At 41.5% G+C, this 18691-nt stretch overlaps 1 protein-coding gene across 1 annotated transcript in view; it reads left to right on the plus strand.

The window, feature by feature from the left end:
• Nup93 (nucleoporin 93) overlaps window positions 1-18691 on the plus strand; it is a 98356-nt gene that overhangs the window by 50270 nt on the left and 29395 nt on the right. The window contains exons 4-5 of the mRNA XM_071604807.1: window positions 12237-12299; window positions 17318-17446. Of these exons, the coding sequence (XP_071460908.1) occupies window positions 12237-12299; window positions 17318-17446 (192 nt within the window). The remainder of the gene's footprint in view (window positions 1-12236; window positions 12300-17317; window positions 17447-18691) is intronic.

Raw genomic sequence — 18691 nt, forward strand, 5'->3', positions numbered from 1 at the left:
CTACAGTAAGTATTTCTTATATAGTGGTGAAAGGTCGAAAATTTGTCTTTGGTTGAATGAGCAAAATAGAGTTTTAAAGAAATGCTGCAAATAGGAAAGATACAACACAGAGATTCTTGGGTGTATTTTTTTTTTTTTAAGGTATGTGTTAAAAAGCAGGTATGCTATGTATTCTTGAAATATGGGTTTCATAAGTGATTTTAGCAAATGATTTTAATTATTCATTAATTAGGTTGTTGAGAAGTCTGAGTTTATTACTAGTCTGAGATGGAAATGATACTTGGGAGAAAAAAGAAATCTGAATATGATAAATATAGGAGTTTAGGCTTCTTTTCACTGTCTTTTTAAAAGAGTCTCTTTTCCATTCCTGAAAAGACTTGATGGATTTTAGTGCTTTTTCTTGTTGTTATTAAGAAAGTGCTTCCATATTAATGACCTGTAATAGCTGTTCCAAATACATAAGAGAAAAAAAATATTTTGACAAAACAAGATTTTATCCTCAAAGATCAATAGATTGAGACTGTCACTCTCATGGGGATAATTTCTAGTGCCTTCTGTTTAATTAATAGTTGTGACTTCAAAGCTACTCATATAAAACTCTTGTTTGTAATTGTAAGCTTCTAACACTTGATTCTTAAAATTAATTGGATTTGACCTGGCTTATTTCTTTGTTCCTTTATGCTGTTCCTAAGAGGGAACAAGTAGATTTTAACTTTGATTTGTATGTTTATCTTTTAAAAGCTGAAGAATTTTTTATCTTTTAAACCCAGAAGAATTTATAGTAAGTGTATTTTATAGTAAACTGTACCATGAAGAATTTGCTCAGAATGCTTAAGTAGCTGTTTCAGGAGTTGAATTCTCACAGAACTGGATATCTGAGAATCCTTTTAACTTGATATCAAATTTATCAAGCCAACTGTTGTGGGTCTTGTTGTGTTAGCTGCTGTTCATTCTAGTCACTGAATGGTCTTTTCTCTAATTACTAGATGTTTGAAACTAGAAACAGTTTTCTTCACATCATACAAAGATTCATTAGTTGTAAGCCCTGGTTAGAATCCTACAAAGATTCCGTAAATCTGTGGTCCTAATATTAGCTTGCAGCATAAGGGCTAGATCTCAATGTAATTTTTTTAGTCTTGTATGTATGTGTGTGTGGACTGCATTTAACATAATAATTATAAATAACATGGTAGAAAGCAAATAGATTCTTTCCCTCTAGATTTTTATAAAAGACTTGCACCTTGAAATAAAAGAATTTTAGGGCAGCAAATTAGAACTCCATTTTAACTGCAGATTTGCTTGCATAAAATGTTTGGATGACATGAGGGTTTCTTCAAAGGCTTCCTTGGAAATTTTTTAAAGCAATACTTGGTTGAAGAGTCTGGTCTTATTTTCTGTTGCTGGTTTTGTAAAAAGCTGTGCACTGCGTACCTGGGGAGGTAGCAGAGACCCAGTTGCTTCCTCGTTCTTTGCCTCCACTGTGGTCCACTTAAGTTTGGCTGCTGGGAGAGGCTCTTCTCTGATACTTGCAGAGGATTCCTGAATCTCTTCAATCTGAAGTTCTTCAGTTTTTTCTTCAAATTTTAGCCTGCTGGTGTAAAAAAATCAGGGGCTGGTTCTTTTGGGGACAAACAATACATTCTTATCACCCTTTGACTGTTCTGGCAGCACCATAATGTAGATGAGCAAGCATGCCAGCCAGCCCGCTAAGAGTCATTCTGTGGCACTAAGATGGCAGTGAGCAAGGAGTAAAATGGCGGCACCAGGAGCTCTGTGAGAAGAGGTGGACCACAGGAGTTATTTTCCTTCAGTCAAGTTTGAAGACGCCTCTAGTAGTACTGCTTTGCCAATTTACAGTTACTTTTTATTGTTAGAAGATATCTAAGTTTTGATATTTTCTTGAAGTGAAGATTCAATTAGCACTTATATCTAGATGGCTTTGAATGTCGCTTTTAAGAAATTGTATTAACGCTTCTGAAATTCCTTGCTTTGTGTTGTCATCTTTTTTAGTATAGGAATTTAACTCCTTCCAATATAGGATGGATTTTTGAAACTGAAGAACAGTATACTTCTCCTTTATGGCAAGGTGAAACTAAGCATTCCTATGAAAATCTGTCATTTGTCTCTGGTTTTCATTCTGGCTCTTTATGGGTTTTGCCTATTACAAAATATATATGTCTCTGCCTTCAAAAGCAAAGTTTATTATATTTCTTTTGTGATTTAAGTTGTGAGTTATTTTGCAAGTAAACTGTAGCCATACTGGTAATGACAATGCTAATTTCTTGTCTACTCTCATCTCTTAGGGAGTGTTTCTGGAGATGGTCTTAAAGAGTTTATGTAGCAAAAGCAGCTCATCTTACAGTTGAGTAAAGCAAGATTCACTCTAGTTAAATAACTTTTTCAAGGTCACACACCAAAAAGCTGTTGATTTTGCCCTAAATCCAGACCACCTGACTCCTAATCTGTGCTGCACTGTGCTGCTGTCTCTGACTCCATTTCTTTCTCTTTGTGGGCTTGCTGGTGACTGATGGGTTGAGCTTTCAGGAAAGTCTGTCTTTGTCTTAGCAACCTAACTCACAAAAGTGTTTCTTTTCAGCTGTGCCAGAAATGACACTAAGCTGTGCTTTGAAGTCTTTGTGGGCTTGTTTTGAAGATGATATGCTTTTATAAATTTATCATTTACAAACAACATTTAAAAATAAGATCTGTCCTGCAAGACAAGCTTTTAGGTCTGTTGTGTTGGCTTGGCTTGAAAGGTGAGGTAGGTGCTCATCAAGAGCTGGGATGAAGCTAGGCATTCTCAAAGTGTCCCCCAGCAGGTCAGGCCTGTAACTGAAGGTGTGAGGGGCCCACAGTGCAGGGTCCTCCTTCTCCTGCATAAGAATGGACTGAGTGAAAGGATTCTGCTCCTCCTCAGTTTCTAGCAGTTTGTATTGTCTTGCCTGCCTCCTTCTGTTGCCTGTGTTTGCCACTTCAGCTAAGCAATGTCTCATGTTTTCTGTACCTATGGTGACAGTGGTGAGTGGTGCATTCTGCAGTATTCCCAGCTCTGACAAGGTAAAGTCAAAATGTCTCCAAACTTAATTAAGGGTTTAGAGATAGTGTGAAATTAAAGTACTGTGCCTTGACCCATTCCCTGTAAGACAATGTGAAGTTATAAAAGGAAAGACCTTTTTTGTTTTAGTAGTCTCCAAACAAATAAATTTTTGAAAAGAGAATTTCTGAGTGAGGAGAAACTGCAGGAAAACCGAAGCTCCCTTTACAGTGACAACAGCCTGCGATTGGCCTCCAATCCCATCAGCATAAGCACTGCTGCATAGCAGGAGGAGCTGGGATTTCGACTGCAGCGTAAATGACTGACACCGTGTACCAGCAGGGAATTAATATGAGATGTGGCTCCCAAATATTGTCCTAACAGCGCTCCTTGTGCTTGCTAAGTAGAACTCTAGGCTTAATCCCGGTGCTGCAGAAACCAGCCTGGCGAAAGCTGCTGGCTCCCACTGACCAGCTCTGACACTCGCCCTCTGCCATCCTTTCCCAGGCTTTTATTTTCTTTTAAAGGCCACTGTTAATGCATTCTCATTCTATACTGCAATGCAGTTTTTTGTGCCCAAAGTTCCTTGGATGTGGATTAATCCATCTCTAAGATGGACATATTGGAAGGCTTTTGGCATTCCTTAGTGAATCTTTCTTATCTTTCCCTCACCTAGAATGACTGTGGGAGTCATATTTTTTAGGTCTGTTCATATCTTTGGGTTAGGAAAGGGCTCTGCTGCTGCTCTTTGAAGCTAGACATAATTTGGTGCACTCTTAATATTCATTCCATTTGCAAAAGCTTGAGAGAAGTTCGCTCTTCAGAATCCCTCCCTTTCTTCCAGAGTTTAGCCCTAGCAGGTGTGCCAGGCTCTGGGGGGGTCATTGGAGGAAGGAGATAAAATGCTTAGTTGTCCTTGCTTTCTCCCTCGGGCTACCTCAGCAGTCTGAGAGCAGTTGGCTGGCTGCCTTCTCCCCTGACACCCAGTGCTCCTGCTCCCCTCTCCCCGCAGGGAGCGGAGAGAAGCCCTGCCACCCAGCTTGGCACATCCTGCAGCATCATGGGCCCTCTCACCAGAGTGGCCTGTTTTTCTGGAAGTGGTGAGATAGCAGCACTGAGCAAGTCACATTCCTCTCCCCAGTCCTCTTGTGACCTGCAAAGAAAAGTGGTTTATACAGCCCTGAAAGAGTACAGTCTGTCTGAAAGGAGGCATCGCCCAGTGCTGTGTGTTCTTGAGATTAAGATCTCCTGGGCAAGACAAGTTCTTTCAAATCTGTGAGAATTTGTGGACCATCCTCAAAACCAGTTTGAATTATGGGGGCAAGTAATTTGTTTTGCCCTAATGGACTCAAATCTATCACATAATTGTGTGACCCTTTTTTTAGCCCACTTGCGGGAACCATGTGTAAAATGGGACCTGCCTTCCTGATAGTGACAGATGGCCTCATGCCCACACAGTGCCAAGTGATATTGTCAGGGTTGGCCACCTGTGGCTCTGGAGCTGCCTGCAGCGCCTATGGATCTGCTGAGCCTCCAAATGGTGGAACCGCACAGCCACTCTTGCAGTGTCTGCTGCCACCTGCTGAATGAGGCTTTCCATACACGTGCAAAAGCTTTAAAAATACAATTGGTGGATGTTGGCTCTTCCACTTAGCACTGCTTTCTTCGGGTTTTGTTGTCGTTTTGGTTTGTGTGTTTGCAGCACTAGGTATTGAACCCAGGGCTCCGTGCATGCTAATTAGGTACCACTAAGCTATATTCCCGTCCTTCATTAGGGGTAGTTTTTGAAGCTACAGTCTGTGAAAAAATGAGTTAAACTTAAAATTTTTTGTAGAAAACAAGTACTGGGACTAATCTGAACATTTGAGTTAAGCAAAAAGCCTGGATTTTACTCCTGAGTCAGTATTCTGAGCAGAAAGAGATTCAGCCTCTCCTGGGCCTTGTAAGCTGATAGTTTGTGTATTCTTATTTTTATTGAAATAAAAGTGGTCTGATAAAATAATCAAATGTGCTGTAAAATCTTACTGAAGTTCCCCAGATTTGAAAGTTTGTTTGTTTATTTGTTTATTTATTTTCACCAGTAATGAACATCTCTGCTGGAAGACTTTCTCGAGGTGTTCTCAGTGTTGGCACCAAGATGCAGAGCTAATGAAAAGCGCCCACACCATCTCACAAGCCTGGTGGCTCCAGGGCAGCAGGACTTGTGTTGTGCTCATCTGAAGAGTATTTTACTCCCTTGTTTCTCATTTTCTCCAGAAGTAGGAATTTTACCTTTGCAAAAAATTCACGCAAGAGAAAGTTTTTGAAGAGATCATTTATTCGGAAATTGGAAAGAAGGGTTGGGAAAAGTTAAGGAAGAAGATATTTTACTTTGAGTAAGCAGAAGCAAAATAGTGGGTACCATTCCCACTTCCGTCTTTGTAGAATTCAGACCCTCTCCATTGCGCTAATCAGAGTTCTGCTGCGTTCTTGACGTGTTTATTGTAATTCTGGCTTCATCTTGGAGCAAACTAGTCACTGGTTACTCTGTTGTTTCAGCTTTGCTTATTTTTCTTTCTTTCTGCTTTGCTGTTGCTTTTGTCTTAGCAGTTTTTTCAGCCATGGTGATCTTTCTAATGCCACTGCTCATTTTGTGTTCATATCATTTTGATTTGGAATGCTGGTTACAGAGTTCCTATTAATTAGCGTATATTGTATGTATTAAATGAGAGATGGCACAGAGGTCTCGTGGCACCTGCTGTTTATTTTTGTGCGGTGTCAGTACCTTCTGGACGATGTCCACCCTGCTGACAGGGTGGTTGGTCTGGAAGAGGGGAGAAGTGGAATAGGCTTTTGTGTTTTGAGGGCCAAGTAAAATATGGCTACTGCTTTGTGGAACCAACTCAGACTCTATTTTTTTTATTTATTTTTTGACAGCCAGGAAATTTATATGTTCTTCACTATTTTTAAAACTGTCCAGCAAATCACTTATTTGTTATAGACTGGAGGTAAAGAACTGAAAGAATCAGTGTAAATTGTTATTGTTTTGGGGGGGCATCTTTTCCTAACTAAAATGAATACTGAAATTTTTTCACAGAGACCTTTATTTCTTATAGTTTTCGCTTTGGGAAAGCAAATAAAATAAGAGAATTTGTCCATTTGGCAAAAATAAACACTCCTTTGCCTACTCCCTTTTTCTGCAGTAGGATTTAGCTGCTACTTGTGTTCTGAGCCTGCACGTTAATTAAAAATAAGGCGGTGTCATGCCTATCTTCCTGGGCCTGAACCATTTAGGAGTCACTTTGGTTGCCAGGTCCTTGAGATATGGTAAGAGAATCAGCCTACCTTGAGGTTACATTTTGGGTTGTTCTTGGCCAGTGTACACTATCTGTCAAAGGTGGACTACCTGGCTGAACAGATGTATGATATTTATTGTTCCACAACAATAGCAGTAATAATATTCTGGAATGCTATCGAATTGACATCTAGAGCAGTGATTTCAGTCTTTTTGAACTATGACCTCTAGTAAGAAATGTATTTTACAGTATGACCCACTTCATATGTATATATACACACACCAACGAAGGCATGTAATTGAAACAAAAGTTTCACAAAACAGTACTTACCCATACTACATATCTATGTTGCATTTTTATTTCCTTAGAAAAATGCTATTTGATTTCATGACCCAGTTTTGGGTTCTGATCCATATTTTGAAAACCTCTCTTCTAAAGGAATGCCAGAACCTTGACATTTGTTCCCATCTCTCCCTCGTGTGATGTAGGGAGAAAAAAGGAATGAATATGCAGGCATACAGTACCCGTTTATCCCATCTTAATTTGCTCTGGTGAGAGAGTGGTGGAGTGGAAGGGGGTAAACAAGGAGTGAGCAAATTTGGTTTCTGAGACTGAGCTTTGTTGCTTATGAACTGGGTCATCTTAATGTAGAACCGCAACAGCATTTTAGAGTTGATAGGAGCTCTACAAACCACACAGATGCTCAACTTTTAAACTTATATTGAAGATGTTTTAAAGTATGATCTACTTGGGGAGTTTTGAGAGACAGTATAGCATCAGGTTTAGGGAGGGCCACAACCAGATGCACAAGTGAGTACCACTTACTGCCTGGCACAGAGTCATCACCATATATGTGCCAGCTATTCTTAGTACAGGTTGAGCATCCCTAATCCAAAAGTCTGAAATCAGAACTCTTACAAAATTGGAAACTTTTTGAGCACCGACATGATGCCACAAGTGGAAAATTATATACCTGACTTCATGTGACAGGCTGTAGTCCAAACACAGGCCCACTAAAAATATTGTGTAAAATTATTGTCAGACTGTATGTATAAGTGTATGTGAAACATAAGTGAGTTTTGTGTTTTGACTTGGTTCCCATCCCCAACATGTCTTACCATGTTCATGCAAATATTCCAAAGTCCGAATAAAACATTGGAAATCTCAAGCATTTCAGATTAGTGTACTTAGCCTGTACTGCCTCATTATGAATTATTATTCTTCAGGCCTCAGCCTTATCATTTATAATGCAGACTATAAGCAATTAAACAATGTTTGTTGGCAAAATGAGGGGAAACAAGAGATGGGGAGCTCTGAGAGTCCCAGTTAGATTCTGGTATCTCAGAGCGGGAGGTGAGCTATGGGGTCTTCTCTGTGCCCAGGAGGCCTCCAATGTCAGGGAGCCAGTTCATCTTGCACCCCCCCAGCCTCTCCAGAGAACCAGTTTTCACATAATCTGTAAAATCTCCAGGGTAAAGACATGAGATGGGCCTCCAGGAAGACCTGGAAAGAAATGAAATGCATAGACAAAGGGGAGTCAAGGAGGAGATCCTCAGGGACTGGGCCAAACAGTTAGGTTTCTGCCTAACTTTTTAGTCTAGAAGTTGCTATTGGCTGTTATTTTTCCTCAAGGTGTTTGTTCTTTAAAAGAAACTAACCACCACTAGGTGGCACACACATGCCAGCATTACCCTGTAAGTGTTATTTTGAACATTGTTTTCAAAAGGCCACTAAAGTATCTTTTTAAAAAAACAAAATATAACGTGTAACCTGGTTTAGCATTTCACTTTAGAAAGGATGAAAATAATAATTCAGAATCTATATACAGTTGGCCCTCCATATTGGTGGTTTCTGCATTTTTGGATTCAACCAAATGTTGAACAAAAATATTGAGAAAAAAATGCCTTTGTACTTAATACGCATAGACTTTATTTTCTTGCCATTATTCCATAAATAATACAACTTAACAACAATTTATGTGGTATAAGTAATATAGTGATAATTTAAAATACACAGAGGTTATATGCAAATACTATGCTCAAATATGCTCAAGATTAGGCACACTTGAGCATTTGTGAGTGTTAGCATCGTGTGTGTGTGTGTGTGTGTGTGTGTGTGTAGAAGGGTGTCCTGGAACCAGTCTCATGGATACTGGGGGACAACTGTATTTTGGGAGCTCGGTTTATGCTATAGAGAAAGCCCAGATTTTGAGGTACATGATGGTTAATGGCATTTCTTCATATGTCGGTAATGTCTAGAATTTGACAAGTGCTTACTTGTATTTTAAAAATATAATTTTATAGTAAATATTTTAAAGATGAGTAATCTATCTCCAAAGCCATAATGTCTTTTATTATTCTTTTTCTTTCTTAACACTACTTGAAATTTCATTTCTAGAAATTTGGGAGTTATGTTTCTTATAGAATCATAAATTTTAAAAGCAAAATAATGTCATTGCAGAATATTATTTGGCTTTTAAATAGATGTCTGTTGCTTTGCATTTGTGTTTTATAGTATGTGAGAGAGCCTTGGATGCAAGTGTAGTTAAAAGAGTGTAATGTGCTGGTCATTTGACTTGGAAGAGCAGAGAAGGGCAGGGCGGCAAAGTATCCGGCTTACCCCAGGCGCTGCCTGCTCCCCACCAGCCAGAGAGAGGGGTGCGATGGTCCACCCCCTCCATACACAGACACCTCTACCAGAAGGTGACTTGTTTAGACAGTCAGCTTCCTATCCCCTCAGCCAGGAAAAGGCGCAGCAGAGCAGTCCAACCTGCCCTTTGGCCACATCAGTTGGTGATCATAGTCGGCATGGTTTGGTTTATAGACTGTGGCACTAAAGCTTTTTGCTTTTGCCATTGAAGAACCTTCACAAAAGGAAATTCATAGTGAAGCTCTGTTACTTGACATATGAATGCTGTAAACAAGACCCATCAAAATCTTTGTCATTTCATGTCCCCCCCACCCCCCTGTGAGAGCCAGAAGCCACCCCATGGTGATTAGCTGCCCACCTTCTGAATGGACCGCATGGGTTCTGCGCTTCCTGTGCTCTGGTTTATTGAGGCCCTTATGACCAGTGCCTCTCCTTGCCCTCCTCCCACACCAGTTATCAGTGTAATGACTGGAGCAGTCTTGGAGTTGTGCCTCAGACTGACTGCACTGGAGGAGTCATCAGGAGAGAACTGTTTCTGGGTGCTGGTTGCTGTCTGTCCTGTCTGTCCTTATTCACTGCCCAATATGAGGTAAGATAGCAGGTCAGGGGAATCATGGACTAAAATATGGGGAAATCTATGAAGATTAGTAATATTTTATTTAAAATATATTCCCTATTTTGTCCTCCCCCGCTTTTTAAGAAAACCAGCACTCTTATATCTAGGACTGTTTGAACGAAATATACAAAAGCATTAACAGTTGTTAAAATTAATTAAAATTAATTAATTTTAATAAAAAATGAATCAAAAATGAATTACCTGAGTTAATTAATTTCAAATACAAGAAAATTATCAAATGTATTTTTAAATTTAAATTTTTTTTTCTTTTTTCTTCTTAGTTATACATGACAGTAGAAGGTATTTTGACTTATATATGTAGAGTATAACTTCCCTTTCTTGTGGTTGACTTCTTCCATATATGATGTGGAGTTACATTGGTCATGTATTCATATATGAACATAGGAAAGTTATGTCGAATTCATTCTGTCCCTACTCCCACTCCACCCTGTCCAATCCAGTGGGGGAACCCCACCCCCACCCCCTGGCCTATTGTGAGTCAGCACTCAAATATCAGAGAGAACATGCAACATTTGGTTTTGGGGATTGGTTTATTTCACTTAGCATGATAGTCTTTGGTTCTGTGTATTTACCAGCAAATGCCATAATTCTATTCTTCTTTATGACAGAGTAATATTCCATTGTGTGTATACCACATTTTCTTTATCTGTTCATCTGTTGAAGGGCACCTAGGTTGATCCACAGTTTAGCTATTGTGAATTGATATGGCCACACCACTATAGTATGCTGATTTTAAGTCCTTTGGGTACATACCGAGCAGTGGGATAACTGCGTGAAATGGTGGTTCCATTCCAGGTTTTCTGAGGAATCTCCATACTGCTTTCTAGAGTGATTGCACCAGTTTGCAGTCCCACCAGCAATGTATGAGTGTACCTTTTTCCCCACTTCCTCACCAACATCAAATGTATTTTAATGTAGCTTGTCATTCTAAAAGCTTTTTCTTAATTCTGTTTTGTATTATATTTTCCCAAAGCTCCTTTAAAAACAAAAAAAAAAAAAATCAAAAGCATAGTTTTGAAAAGACAGATCATTTCATTTCAGGCACATATAAACCTAATAGTAGTGTGCTTGACATGGAGATACCTTGCCTTGCAGAGTGTAAGTTGGTTTGATGTATAGGGCAACTTGACTTCTTCCATCTTAACAACTAAGACTTTGACCTCTAATTATTGATGGCCCGGTCTTCCTCGTTCCTACTTAGCCCCCCTCCCCAGGCTGTGGAAGAGAAGCTTCACCTTTTGGTGTGAGGATGTTGGCATGGAAGCCCACTTCATCTTAGTGTCACTTTGTCTTTCTACCTGCTGCTGTGACTGTCCAGACAGTGTCCTGTCCCTTCCCCAACAGAACTCAACTCAAGCACAGGGAGGTCACCCTGGGCATCTCTTCTTTTAGTATCACCAACAGGTCTAGACCTAATTGATTGTAATAGCAGAGCTGTGTGTACCAAGCCTTGGACCTAGAACTTGATCACATTATTTCATTGTTACACAGGAGTAAACTGAGGTTCAGACAGTTTGGGTGACTTGGCTAAACTCCTGCTATTAATAAATAGAGGCACCAGGATTTGAAATCCATATTCCAAAGCATGGCCTCTGGGCCATTTAACCTGTGCATATTGAGACTTGTACACTGACTCTTCTTCACCCTACCAGTACTAAAGAACGGATGTCACCAGACCTAAAGCAGAAAGCACACATGACAAAAATCCAGAAGAAATGTGTCAATAAATGTAAATAAATGAGTTTCAGAATTTCCCAGTTGTGTTTTTTCAGCTTTTCACTGCTGGGACAGGAGACCTGAGGAAATTAACTTAGAGGAGGACGTGTTTATTTGGGCTCATGGTTTCATTTCGTGCTTGGCTGGCTTCCTTGTGTTGGGCCTGAGGCGCAGCAGTACCTCATGGCACAAGTGCATGGTGAAGCAAAGCTGCTCACTCATGGCAGCCAGGGACCAGAGAGAGGGAGGAAGGGGGACGGACACACCCTTGTAGGGTATGTGATCTACTGACTCTAACCAAGCCCCACCTCTTACAGTTTCCACCCTCTCCCAATAATGCCATCAGATTATTAATCCACTGATGACATCGGAGCCCTCATGACCCAGTCCCTTCCCAAGAGCCCCAACTCTGAACACCTCTGCCCTGGGCCAGGCCTTCATCACAAGAGCCAAACGTTCCAGACCCAAACCACAACCCCAGCCATTGGCAAGTCAGAGAAAAGCACAAAGACAGGCGGGCAGTGGTGGCCTCCTCAGTGTAGAAAGAAATGGAAGGATTAGTCAAAAGCACCAGAGAAGCAAGAGTTAGAGGACCTGTGACTACCCATGTAGCAGAGCCAACGTGAGCCACTGAGGACCTCTGAAGAGCAGCCTCGACTGTTCACTTTGTACATGTTTGTGGGATGTGAAATGCCACACTGCTGTCTCATGGGGACTTTGCTTCTGACCTTCACCATGTGCTCCCAGAATGAAACTAGAAAACATGTATTTAAAATAACCCATGCCTTTACAAGTTGACAACATTTGTGAGGGTGGAGGAGTACAGGGGAGTGGATGCCCTCACTGCGGGTTAGCCCTGCAATATACTTTGGGTTATTTGAAGGTTCATTTTAACCTAAGTTGCACCATTTTCCCCCTTTCCCAGGGCTTCCTGAAGAATGAGAAGGACAATGCGCTGCTGTCTGCCATTGAAGAATCCCGGAAGCGGGTAAGAAAACAAACCAAAATGTAGATGCATGAAGTCCGAGGGCGGCAGTGTTCAGCAGGGAGCGCAGGTCTGGGCCCAGCCGCTTCCTACATAGGGAGGTAGCTCACCAGAAGGGTTCTGCAGAAATCATTTTTGGGAATAAATACCATGCTTGTGACTCTCCATGTATTTAGTGACTGAAATGCATCTGAGACACTGGACTGGACAGTTATTAAATTAGCCTTAAAATGGAAGGGCCACACAGTTCTTCAGTTCCTTGTTATTGTATAAGTGATATTTGTTTTCTATTGAATCAGCAGTTCAGAGAAGCAATTATGATCACTGATCATTTCCCTCAGCTTTTTTTTCTTTTATCATACAACATGACAGTACCACTTTTCATACTAACAATTTCTCTAAGCTCTTAAAAAAAATAGAAAAATAGTTTGGTGCTCCAAAAGGTGAGTCAGCCAGAGCAGCCCTCATATGCCAGCAGTAGTTTGCACCATCGTTCCTATGAGACATCCAGACATCATTTACTCTACTAACATGTGAGTTCTCTCCATTTGTTTCTGACAAGGATCAAAAGACGAAAACCTTTTCAAAGTGTCCCCTTACGGAGTCAGAGATTTTCAGGCCACTGGGGTCTTTGGGGAGCCGGGACAGAGGCTAGCGATCAAGTGGAGTTGGTTCTAAGCCGGCAGCTTCCCCAGGACGTCAGTGCCTGTGTGTCAGCAGTGGCTCTCTGCAGAGGGAGTGGGGAGAAGGGAGAGCTCCATTCTGCTGTATGCTTATTTAACCCTAATATCTAATGAAGTGTATTTATGTATTATTGTGTGGCTTAAGAAGTGAGAAAGTAAAAAGTGTTTCTTGGGGTGCCTTATGAAAATGTTCTGCAAGTGCAAGCAATAGGGCTGCTGTGAGAGGGCTGCGGAGGAGCCGCCAGCTTCTGTTTAGAAGAACACGTCCCAGAGCATTATTCAGATGACTGATGTGTTTAATTGTCAGCATAAACTTCCCTAAAATTTCATTAATTAGATTGTTGGCAATAGTGCGTAGTCCTGAAATAGAGAAATACACTTGATTCAGATTCGAAAATATTAAGAAAGGGATTTTTTGTTGTTGTTGTTCACACTCTGAGTTACTCACCAACGTTGATTCTCCTGCTGTAAAGGACCAGTGAAATTAAATTAGGATTGTCGAATGCCACCAAGCCTTATTAATCCATTTACCCTGCAGAATGTGTTTCTGGAATTGGCAGTCTCTGAATATTGTGTCATACTGAGACTAAATGTGCAGCCAGCCAAAACATTTAGGTGACATACCACAGTGCAAAATGCGTGCATATGTGTTTGGAGGGAGACACTCCAGTATTGAGAGCCCGCCTGTAGGAAGACCTCTGACCTGTCTGGACACCGGGAAACTGCTGCTGAGCAAGAGTCATTTTCAAAATGATTTGAAAATCAGCAGCTTCTTGGCATTTTGGTGGCAATTTCATGTTTGAATAACTTGCCAATGTCCTGCTGAAATGCCAAAAAAACAAGCTACAAAACCACAAATGTGTCCTATCTTTTCCCATTTGGTGCATCCCAGCAAAAACAGCACAACATTCCCAGAGCATATGCAATGTTTCTAAAAGCCAGCAACAGCTCAGTAACAAATGGGTGTTTATGAAAATGGGGTTCGAGTGCTCCCCACTGTTCTTAATTGTTATCCAGTTCTCTCCTTGCCTTCCTTTAATATGTTCCAAGGGAAATGTTTTCCACACTTAACGGTAACTTGGAAGGTTCAGCTTTCGTTGAGAATAGTTTCTCCACTGCTTTGCCGCTGTCAGGACTCTGCACACCCTTCTCTCCTTTCTCTTCTTTGGTTTTCTATCCTTGTCTCCACTAGTCTCTGCCTCCTGACTCTCCTGATCCCTCCCTTCCCTCCTCTTCTCTAAGCTCTGAGGAGCACTGTTGATTTCCCCCAGGAGCTCCTAGCATTCTCTTAGCATTTTTCTTTGCTCCTAATCCAGTGGTTCAGACATGAGCATAAATGGAATAGGCTGGAATCAGCTGGATTGGGCAGATGGGTGGCTGATTATCCCCATTAGCTCAAAAAATTGGATGTTCCACCACCTCTAAGATGGGTGGGTGTGGCCGAGGGAAGAGAATTTTAATGTTGGGATGTTTATTTTGAAGCTCCTTATCACACTGTCGGTGAATGGAATCTCAGTGCTGTTCCTTCAGGTTGGAGGGAGTGGCCTGGAGTACTTCTTAGATACAGCTGAGGATTCAAGCCCAGAAAACATCGGCTTTTCAAAGCTGCTTAATACTTCTGTAGTACTAAGGAGGAGTCCTTGGCACACAAGTGAGCATCCAGCAGACAGGGCAGAGTGAATTCTACTGTAGTCATCCTGACCCTTCCCTGATGCTCCAAGTCTGCCCTCTCTGTCATGTCTACAGTTTCTTTGAGTGGTGTACTATCTGTTTTCTTCCATCACCTTTACTACTCTACAGTTCTTCCTTAGCCAGAAGACTTGTCCCTAAGAGTATCTCTGAGGCTTTGAAGTGTCCCGAGTTGGAGTCGTGGCTTTGTGTCTTTCTTCCTGTTGCAAGCTCAGAAAGCAGCATGACGCACCAGCCTTCTGCCTCCTTATTCTTCCCACCCAGGTTCTCGTGGCTTGCAACCCCCAAATTTCTGTGGGAGAGGTTCTAGGCTAAGGAGGGGGTTGGTTTGATTCTTGAATAAAAAGAGTTTGAGAAGTGTCCTGTACTCTTTGTGGACAACTTCTAGAGGAATTCTCTCTTCCCTTTGCTTTTGCTGCCTTTCTGGCCCATCACGCTTCTGTGTTGAAAATGCCCGGCTTTTGTGTCTCAGTTCCACTCGTGAACGAGATGTGAAGGTTTTTCTCTGGCTATTTTTCAACTCATGCTGACTGATTGAAAAAATCCATTCTTCTTGACTCTCAGCGACAGTCCTTCTCTCCTGTTTCTTCAGGACACCTGTTAGAAAAGGGTGCGAGATATGCCAACCTTCTTCCTAATCATTTTTGTGGGTGTGTGGCTGGTGTCCCTTTTCCAACTTTAATACATTTTAGTCCAAATCCAAATATCCCACTTGTAGGAAGAGTATATTAGATTTTTCTAGCAGTTCCCCAAAGCTCTTGTATATGAACACGATCAGTATAAATTATCTGCATTGCCAAAAACAAAGCAGGCATTACTAATACTCCCTTGTTGTGCCTGATTAGATGCCAATCTGATTGTAAATGAAATGGCTTTTTGAAAAGTGAGCTGAAGCTGATAAGAAACCTGGTCTGCCAACTAAAGAATTGTGTGCTGAGAACAATCATAATTCAGAATATCTCTATAAATGTTTTTTCTTTCTGTTTTTTTTTTCTTTTCTTTTCTTGGTGTGTTTGTTGTGGCAGTTACCTGCGGTGTCACTAGTCAATAGTAGTGAGATTTACTAGACTTTCAGTGATCTTGAATAGACTGGTAGGAAACTTAATCACAGAAGGATGGTTTTCTTTTACTAGTTTGCTCTCTGCTCTGAAAATATTAGTGATGATGATAATGATGACGATGATGATGATGGTTATTTTTAGAGGGGGTTGGTTACTGGAGATTTAACCCACTGAGTTACATCTCCAGCCCTTTTAATTTTGAGATGGAGTCTTACTTAGTTTCCCAGACTGTCCTTAAACTTGCAGTCCTCCTGCTTCTTCTCCTGAGTAGATGGGATTACAGGTGTGCCACTGCCTGCAGAAATATTAGTGATTCTTTAAAAAGTGAATAAATCACTGGGAGAATCTCTTGTCCTTGCATTAGATTCTTGCTAAAGCTTAAGATTCCACTGATCTTACAATCCATCATTATTGTATGTACTAGAAAGAAAAAATACTCCTGTAACATGCAATAGATTGCAACATACAGCCTCATTTCAGAAGTTTTAAAAAGATGTTTGTCTAATAAGCATAGGAAGAGGTGCTCTACATTACTATCAGCCACATGTGGTGGTGCACACCTGTAATCACAGCTTACTGCAGAGGCCAGGGCAGAATGATTTGAGACTAGTTTGGGCAACTTAGTGAGACCCTGTCTGAAAATAAAAATGTCTAGGGATGCAACTCAGTGGTAGAACATGAATGAAACCCTCAGTTCCATCTTTTTTTTTTTTCTTTACTGGAAAAACAGAACAAAATAACTAGTCTTTAGAGAAAAGCACAGGAGAACCACAGTGAGATACTACCTGGCACTCATTAGGATGGTTCCTATCAAAAAACTAGAAAATAGTACTAGAGAGGATGCAGGAAATGGGAAACTTTGTGCACTGTTGATAGGAATATAAAATGATACAACCTTTTTGGATACAGTATGCAGGTTCCTAAAAAAAATTAAAAGTTGAATTAACACCAGAAATTCCACTTCCGAGTATATATCAAGGAGAATTGGAAGCAGGAACCTGAAGAGCTAGTTTGCGCCCATGCTTATATTCACAATTCATATTCATGCATTATTCACAAAAGGAAGGAATTCTGACACATGCTACAACATGGATGAACCTTGAGGGCAGTGTGCTAAATGAAATAAGCCAGTCACAAAAGACAAACCTGTGTAACTCCTTTTGTATAAGATAAGAGTAGTCAAATTCAGAGACAGTTGTAGAATGGTGGTTGCCAGGATTTGGGGGAGAGAGAAACGGGAGTTATTGTTTAATGGGTATAGTTTCAGTTTTACAAGATAAAGAATTCAGGAGATAGGCACTGGTGATCAATGTGCTTAATGCCCCTGAACTGTACACTTAAAAATGGCAAATCTTGTGTGTATTTCAGTACACTTAAAAAGCTTTTTAATTAGAATCAATGAAATAGGGTAAGTCCCAAAGAGTTGTCAGTAATGCTTTGAAGGATCATTTTTGAAGTTCATTGCATTTGCTCCACTTGTGAACAGGGGTGGGTTGGGGAAGGCCTTTGCATTTCTGCTGTGCTCTAAGGGAAACCATGTTCTATGTTCTCACCTGGGTCACGGCCCTCTCTCTCTCCTCCCTGGCAGACCTTTGGTATGGCGGAGGAGTACCATCGGGAGTCAATGCTGGTCGAGTGGGAGCAAGTGAAACAGCGGATTCTGCACACATTGCTGGCCTCGGGAGAGGATGCCCTTGACTTCACCCAGGAGAGTGAGGTAGATGGATCAAACAGCTGAACCATTATTAATAAACACGTGAAGCCAAAGGACGCCTGCCTCCTTCATTAGTGGAGTTCTGGCAGTTGGTTGCTGTCTTCCCACAGATTTTGGGATGCTGCATTCACCTGGACTTCCTCCAGCATGTCTGGTTGCTTTTGCTCAGTCTCCTTTGAATTTTCCTCAGACTGTTTGACCTCGAGACGTTGGTCCTGGGCTCAGTCCTTGACCTCTGTTTTCTCTCTAGTTACTGCGCTGCTGAATTTACCTAGGCTGTGGCTTCTACTTCCACCTGCTCGCTCAAGACTCTCAAACTTGCATCTGGAACCCTGAACCCCACATTTGTTTATCTGGTTGCCTTCTTGGATGTCTCATAGGCATTCGGGTCCAGAATTGAGTCCCAGTAGCTACTCCCTACTGACCCACCTTCTCCTCTCACAGAAGTCCCCATTGTCACAAACAGCAGTTCCAGTTTTTTGCTGGCTCACATCAGAAAAACCTCAGGTTCATTGTTGTCCTCTCCTTGCCCTCCTCATAACCACTCCCTCACATGCTGACAAATCCAGAGTCCAACCACCTTTGCCCACCCCACTGTTAGCAGTTGGTCCAACCCTCGTCATCTCTCACTTGGACCACAGAGCCAGCCTCCTGATGGCGGTTGTAGTTGTCTATTGCTGTATAACAGATACACAAGACCTTACAGACTGAAGCAAGCTTTTGCTTGTCTGGGTATTTCTGACTCAGGTCTCCTGAAGCAGCTGTCAAAGCTGTACTCATCCCAGGGTTTGACTCAGGAAGGCTCCATTCCCCAGGTCCTCCATGTGGCTCTTGACAAGCCTTAGGTCTTCTCTGGCCTTTGGCTGGAGATATGACTTCCTTGCCAGCAGGCCTCTCCATGGGCTATTCACAGTGTGACAGCTTGCTTCCCCAGGGCAGGAGGAAGGGACCCAAGGGAGAGCTAGAGCTCTGAGATATAAACCACAGTCTTTCTGTTACATAATCTGAAAAGCAATATCCTGTCATTTTTCCAGGTTAGAATTAAGTCACTAAATCCAGCCTATACTACAGGGGGAGAGGATTATAGGAGGGCTTGAATACCAGGAGGTAGGATTATCGATACTGTGTCACAGGCTGCTGAACACACTGATCTCCCTGCGTTTGCCCTTGTGCCCTGCTAGAGTTTCAACACAGCAGCCACAGTGATTCCTGTCACTGCTTTGCTTAAAGCCCTTTAGTGATGTCCAT

The sequence above is a fragment of the Marmota flaviventris genome, chromosome 18, assembly GCF_047511675.1.
Source record: "Marmota flaviventris isolate mMarFla1 chromosome 18, mMarFla1.hap1, whole genome shotgun sequence".
Lineage (NCBI taxonomy): Eukaryota > Metazoa > Chordata > Mammalia > Rodentia > Sciuridae > Marmota > Marmota flaviventris.